Here is an 11,406-nt window from a genome sequence, read left to right as displayed (position 1 = left end):
TCATTTATGTTGTTTTTACAGTAAAATTACGCTGCTACTATCTTCTAAAATGTAAATACTTGATACTATTCCAGTTTTTTCTTCTGAGGCTTTGGACAGTTGGTCAGAAATTATGGACCAAACTGAGCGTGTTAACTTGGCTTCAAGTATATCAAGTAGTTTTTCACATTTAGGTAATAATTGTCAGATGTTTGGACAAGTGAAGCAGTTTATCCTATGATGGAATAATATGGCCAATGTTTTCTATGCATTAAATGATAATCTTAAATGCACGATACAGAGGGAAGCTTCACCCTGACAACATGCCACCTAAGACAAACAATCACAAAACAAAAAAACATGACAAATACATGCAAGATAAATATTACGTATTTTATTCAAAATAAAAGTCCAGTGATAAACATTTTACTCTGTTATTGATAACATTATCCTGACAAGGCAGCAGCTACAACATCAGAACCATTGGTTCTTAGGAAACACCTTCACTTTTAAAAACAGGTTGCAAACACGTTGTTTATGTCTCTTTTTTTTTAAGGCTCAGTAACTTCCTAAAATAACTTGGTGCTGTAGTTCCTAACAAAGGGGTTTGTGTGTGTTGAAGTGACTCAAAATAAACTATATTATGTTTTCGTGCTGATGAAGAAACAGAGTCACTCACTGATTTGTTTTTAATGGATAGTTTCTCAGTAACAATGGAACTCAACACAGTCATTGTTATCAATTTATTGTTGTCATTAATGTTTTAACAATGAGAAAAATATAGTAGATCATTATCAGATTTGTATTTGGTCGGAGTACAGGCAGATACAATGCAGACACAATCCCATTGGGGCAGAGCCGGCCCAAGGCATAAGCGAACTAAGCACCTGCTTGGGGCCCCGTGACTATTGGGGGGGTCCCCAAAAGGCAGGTAACTTCTAAAAAAAATTGTCAATCCTTAGAGAAACACTGCGTAATTACAAAAAACTTTAATTATTGTTGCATTTCAAATTGTTGTTGCACTTTTCTGTTGCAGTCGCCTATATTTAAAGCAGAAGTAAGCGATCCGGTCGTTTTGGCTAACTTCTTGTCAGCCTCGTCATGGATCTATTGGTCCTCGTCCCTACGTCACCACATTCACGCGCATCCCTTGGCTGCACACACAGAGAGGACCGCCCCTTTATGCCGTTCTCTCTCCTCATTGGATAAAGGTTGTAGGATACAAGGAAAGTTTTCTCCTCGGCTTACAGCAGAGCAGAGTGACTGACAGACCCGTGTTTCTGACCAAACACTCTATGTAAGTGATTGCCGTCGGAACTATTTAAGACTTATATTAACACAAATATTCCGCTTACTTCTGCTTTAAAACCAAAAATTTTAAAAAGCAGATGATGTGTTTACAGTAAATGCATTGTCTGTTGTTTTTTTTTGTTTTTTTTTTACTTTTAGTCGACCTAGGTGACATTCAGTATCCCAGTACTATATCAATTTGAAGATTAAATGTAAATCAACCCCAGGCTGCACTTTCAGCTGAATTTGGTGCCATTTCAGAATAAAAACCATGGATGGGTAAAAACCTGCCAGGTTATGATGATTATAATGACAGAGTAAAGAATGAAATAGTATTATTGGTAGTAGGCTAATAGAGGGCAAAATAAAGATTTTGCTTAGGGCCCCATGGAGTCTTGGGCCGGCCCTGCATTGGGGATGACAAGTCTTCAGAGACAAGAAGGACAAGGTGTCCTGTCCTGCTGCAGATGGAGTCAATCAGAAAGGTTTGTTCTCACTTAACTCTTTTTTTAATATATCTTCTAGCACCTGCACTAGCCTCTGCACTAGAGATCTGGGCGTGCTGCGACCCGCTCGACCTCCTCAGTCTGGACGACAGCAGCGAGTGCAGCAGGATGGCGGCGGCCACGGAGACGTTCAGGGACTCGATGCCGGGGAACAAGTCTCTGCCGGCCGGGATGGTGAGCAGCGTCTGGCACGCGGAGAGCAGCTCCCCGGACAAGCCGCCTCCCTCGCCTCCCATCAGCAGCAACGTGGGCTTTGTCATGTGAAAGTCTGAGCACTGAGTGACCGGAGGAAGAGGAGGAAGAGGAGGAGGAAGAGGGTGAGATTCGTCTGCTCCCACTGTGCCGACCACCTGCCAGCCCCGGGCCGCCTTCAGCCTCAACATGTCCCCCAGGTTTTCATACCCGTACACCCCGAGCACCTCCATGGCGCCTGAGCTGGCCTTGCTGACCACCGGGGTGAGCGGACAGGAGTCCCGCAGGCTGCTGGCCACTCTGTCCACGCCCAGGAAGTAGGCTGAACGCAGGATGGCGCCCAGATTCATCGGGTCCTGAATCCCCGCCAGGACGAGCCACAGTGGTGGTGGTGAGGTTGAGGTCGCGTCCTTCTCCTTCTCGCTGCCCGGTCCAGCAGCGTCTCCGTCCTCGGTGAGAAACCCCAGAGGACTGGCCTGCAGACACACGCCTTGATGCACTCGTCCTGCACACATGGAGTCCAGATCCTTCTTGCTGACCCGTTGGACCTGGACTCCTCGGCGACAGGCCTCCTCGCACACCTTCAACACGGACGCCCTTTAACCAGAACAAAGAGATCAGATCATATAACCCCAGATAGTTCAACATTTTTGGCAAATTGGCCCATTGCCATAATCCCTATAGTCATAGAAGTAGGTTTGTTGCCTTTAATTGTTGGTGCAAGCTATTTTTAGAACGGCGGAGCAGAGCCGTGAGCTGCTCAGAGCTACGCTACGGAGGCTCATGGGATTTCTTGGTGTTCCTCATCAAACTCATCAAATACACAATCCAACAACTCCAAAACGCTCTGGTGGACAAGTCGTGACCTGCACATTCACCACGCTACGAGATAATAACAGAACGTTATCAGACAGAGTTGTTTTAGAGGGAAATTCATGAAAAAAACGCTGATGCGCGTTGCCTTCAGGGACAGTTTTTCAGCAAGCAGTCTCTGCATTTCCCTCTAAAACAACTCTGTCTGGTAACGTTGTGTTATTATCTCATAGCGTGGTGAATGTGCAGGTCACAACTTGTCCACCAGAGCGTTGTGGAGTTGTTGGATTGTGTATTTGATGAGTTTGATGAGGGAAACCAAGAAATCCCATTAGCCTCCGTAGCGTAGCTCTGAGCAGCTCACGGCTCTGCTCCGCCGTTCTAAAAATAGCTTGCACCGACAATTAAAGGTAACAAACCTACTGCTATGACTATAGGGATTATGACAATGGGCCAGTTTGCCAAAAATGTTGAACTATCCCTTTAATACCTTACATTGGCTCCCAGTCAGCTACAGAATAGATTTTAAAGTTCTGCTCCTGGTCTACAAATCACTGAATGGTCCAGAATACATGAATGACTGTGTTTTTTGTATTTATGCTGTTTTATGCTGTTGTTTAATAATAATAAAGATGCCTTGCCTTGCCCTGTGAGAGGCCTCGCCGTCTTTTACAAACAGTTTCTGGGCCTTCCTTCTGCCCTGAGTCAGAGCCAGGAGACAGGGAGCGACGCCAAACACAATCTCATGGTTCTTCTCTGCTCTGGAGTCCAAAGTCATCGACCTCTGCGTCCTCCTCTCCCTCTCCCCTGCTGCAGGTGAATCCTCCTCCACACGCAGCTTCCTGAGTTCAGACGAGACTCTCCTGTCTCCCTTCTTCCACTGGTTTGGCCTCTGCAGCGCTGGGATCCTCTCATTGTCCTGCTGCTGCTGCTGCTGCTGCTGCTGCTGCTGCTGCTGCTGCTGCCATCCATCAGACACAGCAGCTGGTGTCGGTTTGAGTCTGTGTTTGTGTTTCTTCACCACAGGTTTGATGCCACCGCCTCCTCCTCTGACCTCTGGGTGCAGGAGAGCAGCACTGGTGTGGTAGTGGGAGTCAAACTGAGACTTCAGCCTCCTGCCCCAGAGAAGCAGCAACTTGGACCCCCACATTTTTAAAAAACAGATGGAGAAAGAGTCCAGATACACTGAGAGAGGTGGAGGTGAAGTTCAACCACCTGGAAGATGCATTAATCCACAGATACAGAGTCCTCAGGTTTCACTGGTGAACGTCTCTCTTGAGTGACTCTGACTGGGTCTTTGTTCAAACCCCCGGCTGCACCACCTGTGTCCCTCCAGAGCTGTATAGCTACAGTATGTTTGTGGTTTGTGTGCCCTTCTGTGAAATACGCACATGTGCAAATCCATCCGCGTCAAGGTGACGACATTGTGACCGGATGGCGAGAGCACAAGCATACAAAATAAAAGCCCGAATGTTATGTGAATAGGCCTTTTATAGTGGAGGAAAAACAAAATCATGGGCAAAAAAACTGTGGGACGCTTGATAAATTCTTAACTGCACTGTATGTTCACGCAACAATAATAAAATCTAATGCTGCAATCTTATCATATAGTTAGATATTTTTACTTAATTAGATAAGATAAGAATGACTTTATTAATACCCAAAGGGAAATTCATTTGTCTGGCAGCTCATCTACCATTTGCAGACATTATACATGTTACAGATATTATTATAATATATGTATATGCCTATTACGTATACTAATAAGAATATGAATTACTTAGGGAGATCCCAAACAGGGATACTATTCTTGACTAACAGTAGCAGAAGATGTTTAATTGCACTCTGCATAACAAATAAAAGAAAAAGAAAAAGGGAAGATGAATAAATAGGAATAAACACTGATGGTGCAAAGTATCAGGATTTTGGGGACGAGTAGGTTACATAAAAAATAGAATAATAGATTAGATGTGCAGCGCAAAAGGAACAAGAAAATTAAATCATCTTAAAACTTTTATAAAGTCTTTTCAAGGATAAAAAAAAAACAGTACAACTTTAAAGTTGGCCTACTTATTAATCTCAAGTTTTATTTTGAAAATTTCTACTTCCTGTCTTCGTCGTGAACTTTACGTTAGTGACGCAGCGGAAAAAATCCCGAACGTCTACGTACGTACGTGTGATGCGCGTTGACGTCATTTCCCGGATGTGAAACTATCGCAACACGGAAGAGAAGGAAAGAAAACAAATAATCGTTCAAATTTGTGTCGGATCGGAGTCGGAGAAGACGCCCAGAAACACGTCTCATCTGCGGGATTAAAGTCTGCGGGTTCACGGTGAGAAGCGGAGGAATGAGTGGAGGATGTGTGTGTTTCCCGGCGGGGTTGAGTCCGTCCGTGGTGGTGGTGAAGGGGGGTAAATGAGGAGGAGGCAGGAGCAGATTTACAGCAGCAGAGCAGATAAAACACGGAGGAAAGGAGAGAACAGGCCTCCAGACACAGAAATATCTGCTGAGTAATTTATTCCAGGAACTCAGGTGTCTTCAGGTGTGACCGGTCTGACTCTCTCTTTCCGCAGTGTCACTATTCACTTAGCTATAGACATTAAAGTTCAGATAGGCTAGTTCACAACTACAGTGTTACATTTAGCCTAATGGAAAAATCTTCAACTATTTTGAGAAGTTATTAATAGTTTGTGGGCGTCTTTGAAGCCATGTGAGGAATTCTTCACACTGTCAGCTCGTTCAGATGTGAGGATTTGCTTCCTTGTTTTGTTATTGCGTCACAAAATCCAGAAAACAATGAAAACGCAATGTTTGATAATAATTAGTCACAGAACAAGAGGGAAAAAAAGTCTTGAAATTATCTGAACCAACCAAAAGGTCAAGATTCAATGTTTTTTTTTTAGTTAGGCTAATCATATGTGAAAAGGGAAAAGCACCAAATCTTGGGATTTGGGTTTTTTTTGGCACCAGAAATCGATTCTTTAGTTGATTAACTAGTTAAATCATTAAGTAATCACCACACTTCTGTTATACACAATAGTAAAGTACGTAGCTTTAATTTTTGAGCCATCGGTCAGACAAAACAAGGATTTAAAAGACTCCATCTTGGACTGTGGGAACTTGTGATAAGAACATTTCTTTCTTCTGTTTATCTCTAATAAGCCAATTCAGAAATTCTTCACACTCTCAGCTCCTTCACATAGGAGGATTTGCTTCCTTGTTTTGTTATTGCGTCACAAAATCCAGAAAATACTGAAACCTAGTGTTTTATAATTCGTCACAGACCCAAAAAAAGAAAAAACGTCTTGAATCAATAGGTCAAGATTCATTGATATTCAGTTAACCGTCATATATGATGAAGGAAAAACACAGAATCTTCACATTTTAGAAGCAACGACAATAAATATTTGGGGATCAGAAAGTGACAGAAGAAACTGATAACTCTTTAGTTGATTAACTATTAAAACATTAGGAACAGAATAACTTGATCATAAAATATTGAAAAGCGGCAAATCCTCACTTTTCCTGAACTGTTTGGCAATATTTCTTGATACAGTACTTAAGATTTAGTTTCATCATTATCTGTTGATCAACAATTATTAAAAGTCAAATGTGTTTTTCAACCAGATGGAGTTCCTGTTCGGGAGGAAAAAGACTCCGGAGGAGATGCTGCGGCAGAACCAGAGGGCGCTCAACCGAGCCATGAGAGACCTGGACCGAGAGCGGATGAAACTGGAGCAGCAGGAGAAGAAGATCATCGCCGACATCAAGAAGATGGCCAAACAGGGACAGATGGTGAGACTAAGAAGAAGAAGAATCTGAACAGGCTGCGGGAAACTTCACTTTTTAATTTATTTTTTGATGTCAAATATGTTTTATAGAGTCAAGTCATAGATCTATTGCAGTGTTACATCAGTGACCATATATTATTGGACTCCTAGTCCAATAATTAACAGGCAGACAGACAAATAAACAAAGAAACGTAGACAAACAATATAGACAGCACACAGTCTGTCCACACACAAGCTAAAAACGGTACAGTTGTTCAGACCAGTATTTCCAAAACATGTATTTTGTGTCACTCTGACTTGGGTCAGTCAGAGACATTATAATTCCATTTTTGGATCGACACAGTCTGCACATAAACTTATAAATAAAATTATATATACTATATTATACTACTACATACTAGATTATACTATAAAAGGGTTAAAAAAGGCTTTCACAATAAAAAGAAATGACCATGGAATTTGAGCATTACCCAATGTGAAAGAAAGAAACAAAGAAAGAAAGGAAGTAAATTAGTACACAAATTGGATATTAAACAAGAACTTTCAAAGTAAAAATGAAAAAAACGAAGGAGAAAATGTCTAAATCAAACAGTAGAAACAGCTCAGATGAGGTCGTCCATGATTAGAGGCTTTTCCTTTCCTTCATTTTTTTTTTTTAATATATTTTTTTGGGGGCATTTATGCCTTTATGGATAGTACAGTTGAGACAGACAGGAAACGGGGAGGCAGAGAGAGAGGGAATGACATGCAGTAAATGGCGCCCGACGCGGGACTCGAACCAGGGCCGACTGCAGCAAGGACTGTGCCTCTAATACATGGGGCGCCCGCTCTAACCACTACGTCACGCGACGCCCCCTTTCCTTCATTTTTACCTTTTTCTTATCTTCACTTGACTTCCTCTGTCTCTCAACCTCCTGTCTCTATTTTAAGGAAACTCTGATTAAGAAAAAGAAGAGAGATAATCGTCTGTGTGTGTTTTACTTTGATCTCCGCAGGACGCCGTGAAGATCATGGCCAAGGACCTGGTCCGCACGCGGCGCTACGTGAAGAAGTTCATCATGATGAAGGCGAACATCCAGGCCGTCAGTCTGAAGATCCAGACGCTCAAGTCCAACAACAGCATGGCGCAGGCCATGAAGGGCGTCACCAAGGCGATGGCCACCATGAACAGACAGGTCGGTCCCGTGGACAGCGAGGTGTCCTTTCTCCATGGTGATGATGATGATGATGAACATGATTGTTATATATCTCAAAGGAATTTTAAATCGAAAACAACTGGACTTGGTTATTTGTCTAGGAAGACGTTTCACCTTCATCCAAGAGGCTTCATCAGTTCATGTAGCATCTGACCAGGCTGGGACTGGTCCAACTCTCTGTTTGAGTGACTGTCTTTGGTGGAAAGTTGGTTTCGACTTCGTTAGTGCCCTATTGTGTTGTAATGACAGTCGTTGGAGTCACACGCCACTTGTGAACAGTTGTTTTTCTTAGAGGCTAGATTGTTGAATCTCCTGGGAAGGGATGAAAGGGCAGCATTGTAGATTGGAGACAGGTGGTGTCTGAGACCTCCTCCCCTGTTGAGGGATGGTTTCTCTACTTTTACATAGATGGCTTCTTTTACTCCTCTTTCAAACCACCTGTCCTCTCTGTCTAGGATGTGAACATTGCTGTCCTCAAAGGAGTGGGCTTTCTCCTTGAGATGTAAATGGACAGCAGAATCCAAGCCTGAGGAGTTGGCTCTCCTGTGTTGGGCCATGCGTTTATACAGCGGTTGTTTTGTTTCTCCAATGTGGAGGTCTTTGCAAAGACCTCTAAAGCCACTGTATGGGTGAAACATCTTCCTAGACAAATAACCAAGTCCAGTTGCTTTTGATTTAAAATTTTCTTTGAGATACTATGACCTGGACAAACGAGAACATGCACAGGATGATTGTTATAATATATTTCTCTATTTGTAGCTGAAGCTGCCTCAGATCCAGAAGATCATGATGGAGTTTGAACGACAGAGCGAGATCATGGACATGAAGGAGGACATGATGAACGACGCCATCGACGACGCCATGGGAGACGAGGACGACGAGGAGGAGAGGTGAGGAGGGGAGAGGAGGTGTGGAACAAAAACACAAGTTTCATCTTAGGTTTAAAGTGTTTGTTCCACATTTTCCGTCCAACAAAAGCTTGTAGAACTAAGGAGGAGAACGCCCACACCCTCTAAGCCCTGAAACGACCTCCTTTTCTGGTTTAACAGGTTTTTTTTAAAGGTTAACACAACCAACAACATGATGTTCAATGTTTTTTTACTCACTCTGATACGTTTGTGTTTCCCTGCAGCGACGCCATCGTGTCCCAAGTGCTGGACGAGCTCGGTCTGAACCTGACGGACGAACTGTCGCGTAAGAAAAAACACACAAACAACTCTTCTGTCACAATTAATAAAAACATCAAATCCAGTCAGAATATAATTCACCACCAACTGAACTGAGAAGCTACATGTGTTTGTATCAGCTCCTAACAAACCTGTGATGAGAACAGGATTCACGATGGAAACTCCCACCAGAACTAGAGCTGCAGTAATTAGTTGATCAATTGATGAAGGAAATTCATCAGAAAAACAGTTCTGTAGTTTTTATTTTAAGCAAAAATATAAAAGATTTGCTGATTGCAGCTTTTCAAATGTGAAGATTTGAACTTTTTCTTTGATATAAACGACTAAACTGAACATATCGAAGTTTTGGCTGTTTAACGAGGCTGTGGGAAACTTTACTTTTTACTTTATTTTGTTGTCAAATATGTTTTATAGAGCCATTGAACGTCATAGATCTGTTTCAGTGTTAATTAACTGGTTTACTAGGAAAACACTCCTCTCCCACTATGCTCAGCATAGTTTCAACAACTTATTAAGCTCATTCAGCTTCCAGCTTTCAGCATTCACCCGTAATTCCTTCAGGAAATGCATTCTCTAGTTTTTACTCTGGTTTTTCAGACTTTATTTGAAAACAATTGACTTTATTTCTGAACCCTCTCCTGCTCCTGTCACTTATTTAGTAACTGCAGGGATACAAACGGGTCAGGACCAAAAAAGAGAGGAATTGTCTGGCGTGGGGGGGTGCTCACCATTAACAAATGATTACATTACAATATCATGGAAAAGTCAAGTTCCAGTAGTTCAACCCCCCAACCAAGTATTGATTGATTATAGACATAGTTTTCAGAAGGCCAACATTTCTATATTAAAAATGCTTTTTAAAAAAAGATCCTTTGCAATATTTCAATTTTGGAGATACTGAATTTTAGGTCTATTAAAATAAACTGAATAAATAAAGACATGGGATGTTTCATTCAGTGTGTAATGGACATAGGCCTATAATGTGTTAGACACTGAGACAGAGACCCCCCCCCCCTCCCAAAAACAAAAACTCTTCGGATCTGAACGATTCACACAAGTCACCTAATTGGTCATGAAAAAAAGCGAGTTTCGCTTTTCGGCGCGCTGTTTGCATCCCTGTAACTGGTTAATTAGGAAAACACTGCTCTCCCCCGTGCTCATCATGTCTCTGTGTTATCCTTCCCTCCCTCAGATCTCCCCAGCCCCGGAGGAAACCTGTCGGTGGCGGCGGGGAAGAAGGCCGAGCCCCAGGCGGCGCTGGCGGACGCGGACGCCGACCTGGAGGAGCGTCTGAACAACCTGCGGAGAGACTGAACAGCAGCAGAAACTCTGCTTCAGTGTCAATTACAGATACGACATTTATACTCCTGAATCTCTGTGTCTGGATTCTGTTGACGGTGCCGTTGGAGCACGACGTCGGCCGTCTGAGCGCTCAGACGGCCGGCGTTCCTAAGGGTGTACGGCCTTCTGTTTGAGGTGTTTTTTTATTTTATTTTATGCCTGTATCATGTATTTTATCCCAAAAAAAACCAAGCAAACAAACTGGGTCATTATTATTCATAGATCTAGAAAACTCATGTCTCATTTAGGGAACTTTATTTCACGCTGTGTGTAAATACTAACTCCTGCAGGGCATGACGTTTTCACTATTTGAATTAACACTAATTACAAAATGTGTAAAACCCAAAATGGACGTTGGTGGATGTTTTCTATGGGCGACATATTATATCTATATACAAATTCAGCACTTTTTGTACATCAGGCTGGTTTGGTGTTCTTTGTATTATTATTATATCACCATCATTTAAATAAAACACACACTTTTATCCCCCTTTTTGATTATTTTCAGTTGCAGCAGTTGACGGATGATGTCAGACGTTTATTATCTCCAAATCTTCTCTGACGGTTTATTGTACAAAAATATATAAAAAGGTAAAAAGGACAAAGAAGCACTCCAGAGCTCCTCTGTGTCAGTGGTGTGTTTGAGGTCTGCAGGATTTTTTTCTTTCTTTCACCAAAACGTTAATAAGGAGTCGGTGGTGTTTTTTTTTTTTTTTTTTGAAGTGTCCTGTTTTTTTGTTGTTTTTTTGGCTTTTTCTTTATCCAATAAACTTTTTTTTCCAGATTTAATCAACTGGTTTGTTTTATTAAAGAAACGTAAAGTTCAATTTAAACGTTTTCTATGATCCAGTTGTTTTTATCTTCATTTAAACAAATGTTACTTATAACTATCAAAGCATAAAAAGTAGATTTTGATTCCCTGGTTAGATGCAATAGACAATTTAGATACAACACATTTATATTTAAGTGCATACATTTTACTAAGGTACACTTTTGTCTACCCCATCCCATAAATGTTTGTTTATTGTGGCTGAAAAATATGAAAAAACACATTGTATTTAAAATATAACAGATATTGCGATTGCTTTAACAGTTAATTTTAACTAAAAT

General features: G+C 41.7%; 2 protein-coding genes across 2 annotated transcripts; one reads left to right on the top strand and one right to left on the bottom strand.

Moving 5' to 3' along the window:
• Nucleotides 1-1,729: 1,729 nt before the first annotated feature.
• On the bottom strand, nucleotides 1,730-4,194 carry mrm1 (mitochondrial rRNA methyltransferase 1 homolog (S. cerevisiae)). The gene is made up of 2 exons (XM_085761012.1): nucleotides 3,432-4,194; nucleotides 1,730-2,568 (listed from the first exon to the last, which is right to left on the bottom strand). The coding sequence occupies exons 1-2, from the start codon at nucleotides 3,928-3,930 to the stop codon at nucleotides 1,763-1,765; spliced, it is 1,305 nt and encodes a 434-aa protein (XP_085617138.1). The 5' UTR covers nucleotides 3,931-4,194; the 3' UTR covers nucleotides 1,730-1,762.
• An 804-nt stretch (nucleotides 4,195-4,998) lies between these two features.
• Nucleotides 4,999-10,781, top strand: chmp2a (charged multivesicular body protein 2A). The gene is made up of 6 exons (XM_085760970.1): nucleotides 4,999-5,113; nucleotides 6,409-6,576; nucleotides 7,568-7,747; nucleotides 8,528-8,658; nucleotides 8,901-8,962; nucleotides 10,148-10,781. The coding sequence occupies exons 2-6, from the start codon at nucleotides 6,409-6,411 to the stop codon at nucleotides 10,267-10,269; spliced, it is 663 nt and encodes a 220-aa protein (XP_085617096.1). The 5' UTR covers nucleotides 4,999-5,113; the 3' UTR covers nucleotides 10,270-10,781.
• Nucleotides 10,782-11,406: the final 625 nt, after the last annotated feature.

The sequence above is a fragment of the Trachurus japonicus genome, chromosome 19, assembly GCF_045865225.1.
Source record: "Trachurus japonicus isolate A0001 chromosome 19, Traja_1.0".
NCBI lineage: Eukaryota > Metazoa > Chordata > Actinopteri > Carangiformes > Carangidae > Trachurus > Trachurus japonicus.
The sequence above is the reverse complement of the archived record's forward strand: the minus strand, read 5'-3'. Positions and strand labels throughout refer to the sequence as shown.